General features: G+C 37.0%; 1 protein-coding gene across 1 annotated transcript; it reads left to right on the top strand.

Annotated features, from left to right (window-relative positions):
• The first annotated feature begins 4,011 nt into the window (after window positions 1-4,011).
• On the top strand, window positions 4,012-17,287 carry LOC306965987 (cytosolic 5'-nucleotidase 1A-like). The gene is made up of 6 exons (XM_079560613.1): window positions 4,012-4,230; window positions 8,912-9,016; window positions 12,179-12,314; window positions 14,369-14,491; window positions 14,692-14,816; window positions 16,885-17,287. The coding sequence occupies exons 1-6, from the start codon at window positions 4,180-4,182 to the stop codon at window positions 17,116-17,118; spliced, it is 774 nt and encodes a 257-aa protein (XP_079416739.1). The 5' UTR covers window positions 4,012-4,179; the 3' UTR covers window positions 17,119-17,287.
• Window positions 17,288-17,965: the final 678 nt, after the last annotated feature.

The raw sequence follows: 17,965 nt of genomic DNA, 5'->3' as shown, positions 1-17,965 counted from the left end.
ACAATGATACCACGATAACGATATGGCCCAAACCTACTGTAGACCTGACCTAATATTCTATAAGCTATTGAGCCAACCAGAAGAGTCCACATTACAGAAGGCGTATCGATATGTTTGTGTGAGGAATGGGCTCCTCCCTAATCACTACCAGTGTTCCCTCTGCAGAGCACCACCCTCTGCTCTGTGGGAGTTCCTCTCTTCGCTCAGGTTGACTTCAGGCCTGACGTGTTGATGAGCGGCAGGTCTTTTGTCCTGGGCAGGCGTGTTCTGTGTCTGAACAGCCACCAAACAAACTGGTTTCAAATCCACATCTCACTCACACTCTAGTGCATGAGATTTCATGACATAATGTTTTTACAGCAGTGGCGAGATGTCAAGACCAGACACAACTATGTACTACTGATAAATACAGATAAAACCGCACTGAACCCTGTGATACATTTATGATCGGCTTTTACTCTGTTACACACACGACCAGGAAACCAGGGTTAATGTCGTCGACTAAAATATTTAGTCTTAATTTTAGTCAAAGTGATATTTTTGTGACTAAAATTGGACTAAAACTAAATGAAAAGTTTCTCATGAGACTAAAACTGTGACTAAAATGTCCAGATATTTGAGTCGACTAAAATCAGACTAAATAAAAATGAAAAGGAGAGACTAAAATCATCCAAACTTGTATTGAGCGTCTGAAAGAGCCTCAGATCATGTTTAAAGGATCAGCTCTGAGCTTTGTTCATGTGGAGCGGCTCCTGAAAGTGCACACTGTCGTTGTGTCCTTGGGCAAGACACTTCACCCACATTGAGCTTTTCAGTTCAAAGCCCCCTCTGATTGGAACAGTTCACCTTTATCCATTCGTTCTTTAACATTGTTTGGTTTGTTTAGAGCCTCCTTATTTTCTCACCTAAAAACACCTTGTTTATGTCTTTAAGTGTATTTCTAATTTTGTACTTTTGCCTCATCTCTTGGAATCGTTTTCTATTGTTTTCTTTTGACTATATCTCTGTTGTTGTTTTTTATTTATTTATCTATTTATCTTTATTTATTTATTTTTTGTAAATTCTGTCTAAGTATTTTGGAGGGGTTTGGGAGGACTATGGACTAGTTTGTTTTGTCTGTGTGACTGTCCTAATGTGTGTCCTGTCTTTTACTGTGTAACTAGTGTTTTGTGTTAATGGACCCCCTCGCAAACGAGATGGAACATCTCAAGGGGCATTCCATAAATAAACTTACTTAAACTTACTTAAACATTGCCCCCAGTGTCTGCGTACACTGGTGTATGAATGAGAGTGTGAATGGGTGAGTGGGTCCTGGCTGTAAAGCGCTTTGAGTGCCTAATGTAGGTGGAAAAGCGCTACATAAGTTGAGACCGTTTACCATGAAGCAGAGGAACCAGATTAAATATGATTATAGGGCTGCTCGATTATTGAAAAAATAATGATCACGATTATTTTTGTCAGAATTGAAATCACGATTATTCAAACGATTATTTGTTGCCTTTAAAAAAATCCAGCAAAAAAGTGACAAAAATCCATCAAAAAAATGACAAAAATCCAGCAAAAAAGTGACAAAAATCCATCAAAAAAGTGACAAAAATCCATCAAAAAAAATACAAAAATCCATCAAAAAAAATGACAAAAATCCATCAAAAAAAATGACAAAAATCCATCAAAAAAATGACAAAAATCCATCAAAAAAATGACAAAAATCCATCAAAAAAAATGACAAAAATCCAGCAAAAAAATGACAAAAATCCATCAAAAAAATGACAAAAATCCATCAAAAAAAAATGACAAAAATCCATCAAAAAAATGACAAAAATCCAGCAAAAAAATGACAAAAATCCATCAAAAAAATGACAAAAATCCAGAAAAAAAATGACAAAAATCCAGAAAAAAAATGACAAAAATCCAGAAAAAAAATGACAAAAATCCAGAAAAAAAATGACAAAAATCCATCAAAAAAAATGACAAAAATCCATCAAAAAAAATGACAAAAATCCAGCAAAAAAATGACAAAAATCCAGCAAAAAAATGACAAAAATTCAGCAAAAAAAAGACAAAAATCCATCAAAAAAAAAGACAAAAATCCATAAAAAAAAGACAAAAATCCATAAAAAAAGTGACAAAAATCCATCAAAAAAAAGACAAAAATCCAGCAAAAAAATGACAAAAATCCAGCAAAAAAATGACAAAAATCCATCAAAAAAAGACAAAAATCCATCAAAAAAAAAGACAAAAATCCATAAAAAAAGACAAAAATCCATAAAAAAAGTGACAAAAATCCATAAAAAAGTGACAAAAATCCATCAAAAAAAATGACAAAAATCCATCAAAAAAATGACAAAAATCCAGCAAAAAAATGACAAAAATCCATCAAAAAAAAAGACAAAAATCCATAAAAAAAGACAAAAATCCATAAAAAAAGTGACAAAAATCCAGCAAAAAAAAGACAAAAATCCAGCAAAAAAACACAAAAATCCAGCAGAAAAAAGACAAAAATCCATAAAAAAAAAAAAGACAAAAATCCAGCAAAAATATTACAAAAATCCAAAAATTAAAAATTAGAATGTTATAATTAAATTAAAAACTAGAATGGATGTTATAATTTTTATAAAATAAAAATTATAATCGATTTTTTGCGATTATGCTAATTTTGTAATCGTTTACTGTTGTAATCGAACAATTGCACAGCCCTATATGACTATAATCAATATTATCAATGCAAAGTCCACTCAATTCGTCTTAAATTTAGTCGACTAAAACTAGACTAAAAGCGAATTACATTTTCGTCAAAAGACTCAAACTAAATTAAAACATGTTCTCAAAGTTAACACTGAAGGAAACACAGCGCGTGCATAAGTCTGCTCTGAAGAACATCCCAAATCTTAAACGATACAAAACAACATAGACACATAGACACTTACACACCATCTCAAATGTGTGGATTAGACATTTAACACGCCACGCACTTAACTTAGGCTTTGTGCAAAATCTTTTATAAATGAATGATATGAAAAGTAAATCCCTGGTAGTGGAGGCACTGACGTTAACGTGTAGCTTTATCTATATGAAGATAAGACGCTCAGTAACATCACTCCCACTAGCATGTTTTGTTTTGTTACTGAAACACATTAACGTGACGTGTTTCCACTGCTCTCATCAGATGTGTGAGTGTTTTAACTGAATATAAACTAAAGTGACAGCAGCAGGTGAAGGACTTAACACCTGAAGAAGCAGCAGCAGCTCTCACCGTTAAGACGACTGCAACTTTTCTCTCCCCGCTTTAGGCCAAACAAATCCGCTTCAAAACGCCTCGAACCGCGCCAGAGTCCGGCCCAAACCGCGCCGGACCAGCTCGTGAAAGCGTCACTTTGTTCGCGGGATTAAATCAAAGGTGTTTCGAGCTTGTAGGTCGGGTTTTATTCCTGTCTTTAAGATTTAGCTGTAGGCGTGGTAAACACGGAAGTGACGTCACGCGCCAGACGCTGCTCCGGTTGCCAGGTCGGCCGGGTCCGCGCTTTTTTTTTTTTTTTTTTTCGCCATTTTTTTTTTTTTCCTGATATTTTATATTGACTATTTATATTTGTTTATTTGTTGATTTGTTTGAACATTTCCAGCAATGTCTTAATTATTTTTATAATTTGCTTTTTTTTTTTTTTTTTCATTTCATTTATATTTTTATTTTTACGTATTTATTTTCTAACACATTTTGGGGGAATATTTTACTGTTGTTTTTTTCTTGTCAATAAAAATAAAAACTTTTTTTTTTTTTACCGTTTGTTCCGGTTAATGTGTTGACAACAGAGCCGTTATAGCCGTTATCGCCGTTAAAAGCCCATTTAAAGCTAAAAACACAACTTGGATTAAACTCCAAACCGTATTTCGAGGTCAATCAATTTGCTAATGTACTTGTTATCTAAAACAAGCTGCACTCGCCTTCTGAAATATATTCATGGATGCATTTCTACGCATGCGCTGTTTTCCGTCAGATCTGGCAACCCGGCTCCCGAGCGCAGACAGCGAGACGAGACGAACGAGTGACTTTTGCTAATTTTAGAAAACTTTTGTTTGCTGTGGCGCTCGCGTGCGGTGATCACGGAGGAGATGAAGCGCAGGGCGTGGGTTTTACGAAACGTTTTATGATTAAACTCGTCCCTAAAGCTGCGCAGAGTGAACATGGAGGCGGAAGTGGTCCAAACTGTTGCAAATCCAGATGCGATCCCACAGGTAAAGTACTGAGAACAGGTCGATCTGGCGGTGCACGGGGTGTTATAGGCTCCGTTTAGTTTGTACTTCAGTGCATCTTTAATAGTTTAGTCTAAAGTCTCTTTTAAACTAAAGCTTAAACTCATAAAGGTGTGGTTTGTATAGTATAGTGTCCCCTGTAAAACCATAAACATGCTCAAATCAAGTGAGTTGGAACTGGAATAGCCTCTTAACCCACCTGAAAAATCCCAGATCTAAAAGCTTCTTTACTGGTGAGTTTACAACCTAAAGGCCGGTGTAATGCCTGAGTTGAAAGCTAAGACCTTCTTGAGTCAACAGCAGAGTACAGAATAGGGCTGTGCAATTAATCGAAATTCGATTACGATTTCGATTACAACAGTAAACGATTACAAAATTAGCATAATCGCAAAAAATCGATTATATATATTTTTTTTAATTTTTATTTTTATTTTTTTCCAAAAAAAAATCAAATTTTTTAATTTTTGGATTTTTGTCACTTTTTTGCTGGATTTTTGTCACTTTTTTGCTGGATTTTTGTCATTTTTTTGATGGATTTTTGTCATTTTTTTGCTGGATTTTTGTCACTTTTTTGATGGATTTTTGTCATTTTTTTGCTGGATTTTTGTCACTTTTTTGCTGGATTTTTGTCACTTTTTTGCTGGATTTTTGTCATTTTTTTGATGGATTTTTGTCATTTTTTTGCTGGATTTTTGTCACTTTTTTGATGGATTTTTGTCATTTTTTTGCTGGATTTTTGTCACTTTTTTGCTGGATTTTTGTCACTTTTTTGATGGATTTTCGTCTTTTTTTTTGCTGGATTTTTGTCACTTTTTTGCTGGATTTTTGTCACTTTTTTGCTGGATTTTTGTCACTTTTTTGATGGATTTTTGTCATTTTTTTGCTGGATTTTTGTCACTTTTTTGATGGATTTTCGTCTTTTTTTTTGCTGGATTTTTGTCACTTTTTTGATGGATTTTTGTCTTTTTTTTTTGATGGATTTTTGTCACTTTTTTGATGGATTTTTTAAAGGCAACAAATAATCGTTTGAATAATCGTGATTTCAATTATGACAAAAATAATCGTGATTATTATTTTTTCAATAATCGAGCAGCCCTAGTACAGAAGATGACTCAAGAACCTTCACTGAACATGTGGAATTATGTTTTAACCCCAAAAAGTTGATATATTCTTCAAAATGGCCGCCTTTTGCTTTAATTACTGCTTTGCACCTTCACAGGCTGCGTTCAGGGCCGACCGTATGAAGCTCACTGAGAAAAGGCCAATAACAACAATAACTTTAGCACCTTATAGACCCTTTAACTGCTGACATCATCAGTGACATCATCAGTGACATCATCAGTGACATCATCTGGAGGCAGGAAGTGATCAAGAGAAATAAGATTAAACTAAAACTAGTGATGATAAGTGTAAAACTACGACTACTTGACCAAGAGGAACGACATTTGAGACGATAAGATAAGGTTTATTTGATTTGTTTGTTTATCGTTACCATGACAACAGCTCCAATGGAAATACCGTAGATAGGAATCTAACTTCCCGCCTCCAGCTAAGCCCAGAATGTTTACAAACAATGACTGGGTCTATTTAGCATTAATAAATGAGTTGTCCCATAATTCATGAGCAATTCATTAGTTGCTTAACTTCTTCAGTCAAAGCCTTTATCATAATGATAATCTTTACATATTTATACACTTATTCAATTAAGTAGTTATTAAGTGTTAGTCACACTTAACTAATGAAGTAAAGTTAGTGCTTTATTGTCATTGTTCAGGTCCGTCCTGAGCCGCGTGACCGTGGAGGGATTGTTCATGATGATTTAAGTGTTAACTCATCATTTATTAAGGCTAAATAAGGTGTAGTTAATATAAAGAATGTTTTGTTTCCTACTTAATCCCACGTGTTCATTCATAGTTTAATGTCTCCAATGAGAATCACACAAGTGTTGAAAATAAAGAAATGTTGATGCATAGAGAATGTTCACAAACTTTTGACCCGAACTGCAGAGCGCAGAAATTTCAGCAACAAAGTTCTTAAACCGATCCTGCTTCTGAAATCATTAAACCAATATGGAAACAGAGAATAAAATCTGTCTTAAAGAGGGGGTGTTCTGCTTTTGTCAGTCCCACAGCACCAGTCTATATCTCACTACAATGATGACAAACCTTCTGTTGGTCTGTAAATGCAGTAAATTAGAATAACTGCCTTGTATAAAATGAGATGAAAACAATGATGGAAATGTGACAAAAAATTGACGAAAAATTGACAAAAATGGGATAAAAATTAAAAAAATATATATAAAAATTCAACAAAAAAAATATAAAAATGTGATAAAAATGTGACAAAAAGAAATACAAAAAATGATAAAAAATGACAAAAATATTGATTAAAATGGGATAAAAATTTAACAAAAAAATATAAAAATTTAACCAAAAAAAATGGCAAAAATTTGATAAAAAATGGACAAAAAAAATACAAAAAATGACAAAAATTTGATTTAAAAAATGACAAAAATTTGACAAAAAAAAAAAAAACAATTGACAAAAAAATGACAAAAATGTGACAAAAAGTTACAAAAATGAGTGGAATACCCAACAAAAAAATGATGGAAAACAAATCTGATGACGTGAGGAAAAAGATCCTCTCGGTTCAGGCGGGAGTTAAGAGGTTAAAGAGGGGGTGTTCTGCTTTAAAGAGGGGGTGTTCTGCTTTAAAGAGGGGGTGTTCTGCTTTAAAGAGGGGGTGTTCTGCTTTAAAGAGGGGGTGTTCTGCTTTAAAGAGGGGGTGTTCTGCTTTTGTCAGTCCCATAGCACCAGTCTATATCTCACTACAATGATGACAAACCTTCTGTTGGTCTGTAAATGCAGTAAATTAGAATAACTGCCTTGTATAAAATGAGATGAAAACAATGATGGAAATGTGACAAAAAATTGACGAAAAATTGACAAAAATGGGATAAAAATTAAAAAAATATATATAAAAATTCAACAAAAAAAATATAAAAATGTGATAAAAATGTGACAAAAAGAAATACAAAAAATGATAAAAAATGACAAAAATATTGATTAAAATGGGATAAAAATTTAACAAAAAAATATAAAAATTTAACCAAAAAAAATGGCAAAAATTTGATAAAAAATGGACAAAAAAAATACAAAAAATGACAAAAATTTGATTTAAAAAATGACAAAAATTTGACAAAAAAAAAAAAAACAATTGACAAAAAAATGACAAAAATGTGACAAAAAGTTACAAAAATGAGTGGAATACCCAACAAAAAAATGATGGAAAACAAATCTGATGACGTGAGGAAAAAGATCCTCTCGGTTCAGGCGGGAGTTAAGAGGTTAAAGAGGGGGTGTTCTGCTTTAAAGAGGGGGTGTTCTGCTTTAAAGAGGGGGTGTTCTGCTTTAAAGAGGGGGTGTTCTGCTTTAAAGAGGGGGTGTTCTGCTTTAAAGAGGGGGTGTTCTGCTTTTGTCAGTCCCATAGCACCAGTCTATATCACACTACAATGATGACAAACCTTCTGCTGGTCTGTAAATGCAGTAAATTAGAATAACTGCCTTGTATAAAATGTCTCTCTCAAAATGGCTGTAGTGAATGTCTTGAAATAGGCCTCTGTCTCTTTAAGAACCTCTGAGCCTTTAGACACGCCCCCTCCACACGCTGTCTGTGGCATCAGTGGGGAGGGGGTTCTGCTGAGGAGCAGTGGTTGGTTACTCGGCTGGTGACCAAAGCTCGGAGGCGTCTCCAGGAGGTGGGGGCGTTCCTAGGAGGACTCAGGCAAACCTATCCCTAAAATGGCCGCCATCAGAGTTTTTACAGATTACTCAGAAATACGTGAATGTGCCAAGGCAACACTTCAGCCATGTTTTTAACGAGGGAGTGACAGAATAACATGATGGAAAGCTGGAAAAAGTCCATTTTGCAGAATACCCCCCCTTTAAGGCAGTTTATTTTTACACTTGAGCCACTGGTCCAAGAAAAGGAAGTCGTGCTAAAACTGGACACCTATACATAAAGCAGCCACACATACCCAAGCAGAGCAATGACTACTACTACTACTACTACTACTACTACTACTACTACTACTACTACCACCAGTTTTAAATCTGAACAATTGGCTGGAAGGGTCACAGGTTGATGTAAAAGGTAGAATTTATTTTTAAAAGATGATGAAATGTCTAAAATGAGAAGGACCTGGACCAAAGTAGATATTAGGATATTTGAAGGAGAATAGAAGAATAAAAGCTGCCTCGTCATAGACACAGAGGAGGAGCGCCACCTCGTGACATCATCCAGTGACGGCGTTGGTAATTAATTATGAATGGAAAAGAGCACAGAATAATCCTGCTAACCTTGTAGGATAGACCTCTACAAGTGCATATGTTCTGACATACATGAGGTTTTTGTATTAGTTTTAGTTCACACAAGCGTTTAAAATGTGCACTTTGAACTAAATAGCCATTTTTAATCACAGCTGTCAAAGAAAATAGGATCTTTTTAAAAACTAAACTAATACACTCAACAAAAACACGTATTTCAAGAGGGAACCGGGTTGATAACATGATCAAATCTTTGACTAAACACTCACCTGACTTAAGTAGAGGTCGTGGCTTTTTGCTGTTGGTTGAATTAAAGATCTTTCTTTGTTTTTCTTCAGGTCGGGGATGAAAAGGCCCTGATCGTGGCCGTCTCAGTCGGAGCAGTGTTTGCAGCTGAAGAGGGAGAGGTTTACGGGGCAGGAGTGGCCTTCCCTCTGCTCCAGGTCAGAGGTCGACACCAGAGCACACAGACCACACACTCGAGCCGGACACTTTGGGGAGTGTTCGGCTCAATATGATGACACTGAAGTTCAATATGTGGAGGCAAGAATGGAATAGCCATAAACGATATTATTGAAGACCGTTTCACGCCACCAAAGCTAACCAAAGAAATGGAAATCACAGTAATCTCTTGTTCAAGTTAGGGCTGTGCAATTAATGGAAATTCGATTACGATTTCGATTACAACAGTAAACGATTACAAAATTAGCATAATCGCAAAAAATCGATTATTATTTATTTATTTATTTTTTCAATTTTCTTTTCTAATTTTAAATTTTGGGATTTTTGTCACTTTTTTGCTGGATTTTTGTCTTTTTCTGCTGGATTTTTGTCTTTTTTTGCTGGATTTTTGTCACTTTTTTTGATGGATTTTTGTCACTTTTTTGATGGATTTTTGTCTTTTTTCTGCTGGATTTTTGTCTTTTTCTGCTGGATTTTTGTCACTTTTTTTGATGGATTTTTGTCACTTTTTTTGATGGATTTTTGTCATTTTTTGCTGGATTTTTGTCTTTTTTTGCTGGATTTTTGTCACTTTTTTAATGGATTTTTGTCTTTTTTTGCTGGATTTTTGTCTTTTTTTGCTGGATTTTTGTCTTTTTTTGCTGGATTTTGGTCACTTTTTTGCTGGATTTTTGTCACTTTTTTGCTGGATTTTTGTCTTTTTTTGCTGGATTTTTGTCACTTTTTTGCTGGATTTTTGTCACTTTTTTGATGGATTTTTGTCTTTTTTTGCTGGATTTTTGTCTTTTTTTGCTGGATTTTTGTCTTTTTTTGCTGGATTTTTGTCACTTTTTTGCTGGATTTTTGTCACTTTTTTGCTGGATTTTTGTCTTTTTTTGCTGGATTTTTGTCACTTTTTTGATGGATTTTTGTCACTTTTTTGATGAATTTTTGTCACTTTTTTGATGGATTTTTGTCACTTTTTTGATGGATTTTTGTCTTTTTTCTGCTGGATTTTAGTCACTTTTTGATGGATTTTTGTCTTTTTTCTGCTGGATTTTTGTCACTTTTTTAATGGATTTTTGTCTTTTTTTGCTGGATTTTTGTCACTTTTTTGATGGATTTTTGTCTTTTTTTGCTGGATTTTTGTCACTTTTTTGATGGATTTTTGTCTTTTTTTGCTGGATTTTTGTCACTTTTTTTGCTGGATTTTTGTCTTTTTTCTGCTGGATTTTTGTCACTTTTTTAATGGATTTTTGTCTTTTTTTGCTGGATTTTTGTCATTTTTTAATGGATTTTTGTCCTTTTTTTTTATGGATTTTTGTCTTTTTTTTTAATGGATTTTTGTCTTTTTTTTTAATGGATTTTTGTCTTTTTTTTTAATGGATTTTTGTCTTTTTTTTTAATGGATTTTTGTCACTTTTTTGATGGATTTTTGTCACTCTTTTGATGGATTTTTTAAAGGCAACAAATAATCGTTTGAATAATCGTGATTTCAATTATGACAAAAATAATCGTGATTATTATTTTTTCAATAATCGAGCAGCCCTAGTTCAAGTGTGTATTAACAGATCTTCAATAACACATGAGGCATAAACTATAAATCAAGAATGGATTTCTGTCATTTCCAGACTATAAGCCGCTATTTTTTCCACACGCTTTGAACCCTGCAGCCCCGGGGTCTAAAAACTCTCGGCCAATGAAGAAACTAACCCCCCCCACCTGCACTATGCCTCGCACAGGTGGTAAATAAACCCTGTGTTTCCTCCAGCTCTGTCTGCCATGTTTACTGCTCACCGGGGCGGGGGCTGGAGGATTCTCTCCTGCTCCTGTGACGCGGCTTTAGGTGCAAAATAAACACGTTTTTTTCTCTCTGGAAAATAATGGAGAGACAAAGTGAAAAAGTCGTCCTCGAGCGATTCCGGGTCCAGCTCTGTCACAAAAACTTAAAGTGGTAAAAGTGCCACAGACTTTTATAAATGTTCCTGTAGGCCGTCGTTCTCTTGTAATACTTGCCCGCGCACAGAGAGAAAAGTATTTCCAGCTGCGGCTCATAGACCAGTGCAGCCCATGTGTGTGAAAACATAATGTTCTTTAAAAGTTTAGTTGATGCGGCTTAGATTCAGGTGGAGTCAATAGTCAGAAAATTGCTTCTTGAAACCATAAGGAAATGTGGCAAACTCCAGACGTTCCATTGTTTTAATACTGTTCTAAATAATGGTATATATTAGGGCTGCTCGATTATTGAAAAAATAATAATCACGATTATTTTTGTCATAATTGAAATCACGATTATTCAAACGATTATTTGTTGCCTTTAAAAAAATCCATCAAAAAAAGTGACAAAAATCCAGCAAAAAAATGACAAAAATCCATCAAAAAAAGTGACAAAAATCCAGCAAAAAAATGACAAAAATCCATCAAAAAAAAGACAAAAATCCAGCAAAAAAATGAAAAAAATCCAGCAAAAAAATGACAAAAATCCAGCAAAAAAAGTGACAAAAATCCAGCAAAAAAAGGACAAAAATCCAGCAAAAAAATGACAAAAATCCAGCAAAAAAAAGACAAAAATCCAGCAAAAAAGTGACAAAAATCCATAAAAAAAGACAAAAATCCAGCAAAAAAAGTGACAAAAATCCAGCAAAAAAGTGACAAAAATCCATAAAAAAAGACAAAAATCCAGCAAAAAAATCACAAAAATCCAGCAAAAAAATCACAAAAATCCATAAAAAAAGACAAAAATCCAGCAAAATTTTTTTTTATTCATTAATATTTTTTTTGTGTGAAAAATATTAATGAATAAAAATTATAATCGATTTTTTGCGATTATGCTAATTTTGTAATAGTTTACTGTTGTAATCGAAATCGTAATCGAATTTCGATTAATTGCACAGCCCTAGTATATATAAAGCCACCGTCGCTTACTCCACTTTAATTCACAGTCTAAGCTTGAAATAAACAAGAAACATCATTTACTTTGGGAAAAAATGCTCAATTATTTCAGAAATAGAAAAAAGATTCTGAAAGTGTTTGTGTCTGTGCAGTAAAAAGGCCTTACATTTGACTCGCTGCTCCTTGCACAAACTCTGTAAAGTGATATATTTGTAGTTTAATAGTCTTTAGTGTCTGTGCTCCTGTATCCTGCCCGTGTTTCTCCTCCTCAGGCCGTGCAGACGGTGAACGAGCGGCTGCTGCAGGTCGACCCGTCTGAGTCCGAGCGGTTCCAGGTGATTCTGATCTGCACAAACAGAGGCCATCAGCGGCAGAAGGAGCGGCTCCAGAGCAGCGCCAAGGCCCACGGTACAGTGGTTGGTGGAGGTCGGTGGGGCCGATGGCACAGACTTGGAGCCTCGTTTCCGTCAGTCTACCCCAGGGCAGGAGTCAAAAAAAATCCTCCAAAAGCTGCCCAGTCCCAGCTCTCCCAGAAAGCGAAAGAACTGTAAATGTGCCTACAGAGGGAACAGTTCCCTTTACACTGGCAGGCACCACGTCCCCGACACCACGTTGAATGTCATTGTGCAATATTTCCGCTGTTTGATTAACGCAGCCGACAAAAACGTCCCGCCTTCTTTGGGAACGATGAGAAAGACGTTAAATGTGCCACTGAGCCGATGATACAACGCATGTAGGAATCTCTGTGCCACACGAGGAGACTTCAGGCTCCTACAAACCTAATTTCACTGCAAACTTAAAGCAGTAACTCTCGCCCCTAGAGGCCATAAGTGCAACTGCAGGTGTCGTAGCAAGTTACACAATGGAGATGATCGTTTTCACTCAAACTTGGCTGTAAATACTGTTTAAAGTGATGTTAGCCCACTGTTAGCTTTGCCCGTTAGCCTGTTAGCTTCTTCTTCGTGATTCCATTACTGTGTATTGGTGGCTCTGGTCCGGTGGCAGTCAAGTTGCAATTGCGGTTTTCCGGCCAGAGACACCAGGGGGCGATGAAAGACCCTCCAATCATCCCATAAACACTTGTATCACCCCCACAGGGACGACGGGGAGGGTTTATTAAGGTAAACAAGCTACTTAGTGCTGCTTTAAGTTCAGATCCTGACATCTGCATCATGGAGGGTTCTCTGGTGTCTGTGCTCACAGCGGCGAGTGAGGAATGAGGGGCAGAGAGAGAAGACACGTCTGAGATGCGTCTCTTTAAGGCCTCCTTTGTCCGACAGGTCAAATGAATGAAATGTGTTTGAATATGTTAAATAGGAACATCCGAAATAGGAAAGGGAAGACGTTGATTACTCCCACATCTTTCCTCCTTAATCACTTATGTCGCCTTGTTTCCTTGGACATATATTCATTTATGCTTCAGTAAAGTTTAGTTTAAAGGAATAGGCCACCGTTTTTACATACTGAGATATGTTCTTACCTCACTTTAGCCGAGTTAATATATCCCCGTCTGGTCTTTGTCCGTGCGCTCACACATACGCAGCCTCTCCCACATGTCACATAGCTCCAAAAAAGCTCACGATAGAAGCTACCGAGCTCTTCCACCTGTTCCCTATTTAAATAAAGTTATATTTACACAGAAATGTAGCATGTGGATTTTATAAGCAGATAAAAAGGGGAACTATATTGTGAGGCGTAATGATACAGGAGCACAGCGTCCGCGCAGTAACTCCTAAAGACTTCCCCGCTCACTTCCGTCAATAGAAGCTGCGTGACTTGTACAGAGCCTTTTACAACAAGCAGAAAATATATTTTGGGAAAGTGCTCTCACATTCCTACCTCATGGTGGAGCTCCTGAGTCCTGTGTCGTTGTAAATCTGTGAAACATTGCTACACTATATACTTTCTGCTTGTTATCACAGCCCGGCACGATGCACGTAAAAGGCATCGTTCACAAGTTATCCAGGCTTCTTCAACTGTTCTCTGCTGCTCTACAAGTCACGCAGCTTCTACTGACGGAAGTGAGCGGGGAAGTCTTTAGGAGTTACTGCTCCTGTATCATTACGCCTCACAATATAGTTCCCCTTTTTATCTGCTTATAAAATCCACATGTTACATTTCTGTGTAAAAATAACTTTATTTAAATAGGGAACACGTGGAAGAGCTTGGTAGCTTCTATCGTGAGCTTTTTTGGAGCTATGTGACATGTGGGAGAGGCTGCGTATGTGTGAGCGCACGGACAAAGACCAGACGGGGATATATTAAGGTGAGGTAAGAGCATATCTCAGTATGTAAAAACGGTGGCCTGTTCCTTTAAGACCTGGTTCTGCTTTGAGTCTCGGCGTGACTGCACTTGAAATGTTTGAAAAGCTTTTGTAGGAAGTCTTTATTGAATATTTTCAGTCATTTGTAAAGGTCTTTCTTTGTAGATTGTTGTGTCTAACCTGATGTTTTCCTCGCAGGTCTGCACAAACACCGCTTTAGTTTTCCGTGTGAGGACGACTTCACGGACACTTTACGGGAGAATAAAGTGCATCTTTTTCTCACGACCGACTCGACCGAGGCCACGCGAGCTGCGAACCAGGGTCAGACATGTTTATTCTGCGTAAACATTTCCACATCCGTGTGATTTTAGTCGTGTTAAAGGTCCAGGCTGCACAATCCATCACAATGTTCAGTCATATCATCTCTGAAAACAGCTTAAAGATCTATATTTAACTGTGTAGAATAGTGTCAGTGTTATTGAACATGTTTCCATCTGAACGGGATGTGTCTGTGGTCGCAGGCGTCCTGTCCGCGCTCCTCGACCCCCTCTCAGCCTCGGGCCCGTCAGAGCAGCTCAGGGTCCTGTTCTGTGCGGACGCCATCTTGGATCCTGGACAGAAGACGGGGACGCGCGAGGCCGTGCAGGTACGCGAGCCTTCATTCTGGGCTTCTGTTCACGGGGTTAACGCGAAGGGCCCGGCTCTGGCACCGCTCCACAGACGTGAGAGTTTACTGTGAGAAAGAATGTCCAGAGGTTTTATAGAAGATCAAATCGTGGTCTTAGACGCTAGGGCTGTGCAATTAATCGAAATTCGATTACGATTTCGATTACAACAGTAAACGATTACAAAATCAGCGTAATCGCAAAAAATCGATTATAATTTTTATTTATTTATTTTTTTCAATTTTTTCTTTTCAATTTTTTTTATTTTTTTTCTTCTAATTTTTAATTTTGGGATTTTTGTCACTTTTTTGCTGGATTTTTGTCACTTTTTTGCTGGATTTTTGTCTTTTTTTTATGGATTTTTGTCACTTTTTTGCTGGATTTTTGTCATTTTTTTGCTGGATTTTTGTCACTTTTTTGCTGGATTTTTGTCATTTTTTTGCTGGATTTTTGTCACTTTTTTGCTGGATTTTTGTCATTTTTTTGCTGGATTTTTGTCATTTTTTTGCTGGATTTTTGTCATTTTTTTGGCTGGATTTTTGTCTTTTTTGCTGGATTTTTTTAAAGGCAACAAATAATCGTTTGAATAATCGTGATTTCAATTATGACAAAAATAATCGTGATTATTATTTTTTCAATAGTCGAGCAGCCCTATGATTTAGGCATAAAAAGTGAAGGGCCGTCCATGCTTTGATGTCGCTGATGCAGTGGAGGACGGGCCGAACAGCATGTGGGTCACCCGTCTTTAAAGGCAGAGAGATCTGACTGTCATCGGCAGAACAGTGAAAAGTTCTGGGGCCTGAGAGGAAAGCTCGGAGGCGTGTCCAGGAGGTGGGGGCGTTCCTAGGAGGACTCAGGCAAACCTATCCCTAAAATGGCCGCCATCAGAGTTTTTACAGATTACTCAGAAATACGTGAATGTGCCAAGGCAACACTTCAGCCATGTTTTTAATGAGGGAGTGACAGAATAACAGGATGGGAAGCTGGAAAAAGACCATTTTACATAATACCCCCCCCCTTTAAACGCTGATGAATAAAGACAGATGAACAGAGACTAACTGAGGACAATGACGTCACATGACTACTGTATTAAAGTTAAAACTGATCGATATCTATATCTAAAAGTTCAAAGTTACATAATTAAAGTAAATTGCCTTCTCAGCCGGCAGCACTTCCACACACGCTGCAAGTTTCAAACATTTCCTCGCCATCTTTCAGTCGCCGGAAGACTTTTTATATTGCATTGAGTTACACCTGTGAGATCAGATCCTTCATTAGCAGTTCGTAGCTTTGTGGTTTCACGTCAGGGTCGGGCTGGCGGCGGATGTGTGTCAGGAGCGGTTTTCAGGTCACAGGCTTTTCTGTCAGTGCAGCTCCGGTTTTGGCTGAGATGTTTCTGCCTGGGACGGATCTGGAGTCGCGTGTGGCTAACCCTCCCTCTCCCCTGCAGGCGCTCGGGTCTCGTCTGGGATGGGACAGTGTCTAACCCTCCCTCTCCCCCTGCAGGCGCTCGGGTCTCGTCTCGGTCGGATCTCGAGTGTCTAACCTTCCCTCTAGGGCTGTGCAATTAATCGAAATTCGATTACGATTTCGATTACAACAGTAAACGATTACAAAATTAGCATAATCGCAAAAAATCGATTATAATTTTTTTTTTCAATGTTTTTTTTTATTTTATTTTTTTATTTTTTTTATTATTTTTTTTAAAATAATAATTCTAATTTTTGGATTTTTGTCACTTTTTTGCTGGATTTTTGTCTTTTTTTTTGCTGGATTTTTGTCTTTTTTTTGCTGGATTTTTGTCTTTTTTTTTGCTGGATTTTTGTCTTTTTTTTGCTGGATTTTTGTCTTTTTTTTTGCTGGATTTTTGTCTTTTTTTTGATGGATTTTTTTCACTTTTTTGATGGATTTTTTTCACTTTTTTGATGGATTTTTTAAAGGCAACAAATAATCGTTTGAATAATCGTGATTTCAATTATGACAAAAATAATCGTGATTATTATTTTTTCAATAATCGAGCAGCCCTACTTCCCTCCCCCCTCTGTGCAGGCGCTCGCGTCCCGTCTGGGTCGGATGCGGCGGAGGTTCGGACTCGCCGACAGCCCCCTCAGCCTGGTCCTGCTCACGTCTCACGGAGGCCTGAGCCGCTGCCGCTCGGCTCTGAAGACGCTGCGGAGCGACGGCGTGGGCGTGGACGAGGCCTACTGTCTGGGCGGGACGCCGCGGGGGCTCATCCTGCCGCTGCTGCGACCGCACTTCCTGCTCGGGGCGGCGGAGGAGTGAGGCTCATGGTTATAGATTTGGCTAAAGATTATCCCGGCTTTCTTTCGTTTGGCCATTTTGGTGATGTTTATAGTTTTACTTCCTGATTGGACACCGACAGGAAGTGACATCGATGCACGGATTCTTTCCCCCTTTTTTTTTCCTTTATTGAAACAGCTGCGCAGTGAAGGGGAGCAAGAGGTGGTGGGTGGGAGGGGCTTACGGTGAGTTTCGTGGAATCCAGGAAGTGAATAATTAGGACTTGACTGACAGAAGCTGTGATTGTGGGTAGGGCTGCTCGATTATTGAAAAAATAATAATCACGATTATATTTGTCATAATTGAAATCACGATTATTCAAACGATTATTTGTTGCCTTTAAAAAGATCCAGCAAAAAAGTGACAAAAATCCAGCAAAAAAGTGACAAAAATCCAGCAAAAAAGTGACAAAAATCCAGCAAAAAAGTGACAAAAATCCAGCAAAAAAATTACAAAAATCCAGCAAAAAAGTGACAAAAATCCAGCAAAAAAAGACAAAAATCCAGCAAAAAAAAGACAAAAATCCAGCAAAAAAAAGACAAAAATCCAGCAAAAAAAAGACAAAAATCCAGCAAAAAAGTGACAAAAATCCAGCAAAAAAGTGACAAAAATCCAGCAAAAAAGTGACAAAAATCCATCAAAAAAAAAGACAAAAATCCATCAAAAAAATTTCTAAAATCCAGCAAAAAAGTGACAAAAATCCAGCAAAAAAAAGACAAAAATCCATCAAAAAAATTACAAAAATCCAGCAAAAAAGTGACAAAAATCCATCAAAAAAAAAGACAAAAATCCATCAAAAAAATTACAAAAATCCAGCAAAAAAGTGACA

Source organism: Gobius niger (genome assembly GCF_951799975.1).
Source record: "Gobius niger genome assembly, chromosome: 7".
NCBI classification, from domain to species: domain Eukaryota; kingdom Metazoa; phylum Chordata; class Actinopteri; order Gobiiformes; family Gobiidae; genus Gobius; species Gobius niger.
The sequence above is the reverse complement of the archived record's forward strand: the minus strand, read 5'-3'. Positions and strand labels throughout refer to the sequence as shown.

Bases quoted from the DNA above. Each gene is read 5' to 3' on its own strand.
- LOC306965987 (XM_079560613.1), top strand. From the start codon at position 4,180: ATGGAGGCGGAAGTGGTCCAAACTGTTGCAAATCCAGATGCGATCCCA. The intron at 12,315-14,368 runs GTACAGTGGTTG...TTTTCCTCGCAG, and splicing joins GAGCAGCGCCAAGGCCCACG to GTCTGCACAAACACCGCTTT. The intron at 14,817-16,884 runs GTACGCGAGCCT...CCCTCTGTGCAG, and splicing joins GGACGCGCGAGGCCGTGCAG to GCGCTCGCGTCCCGTCTGGG.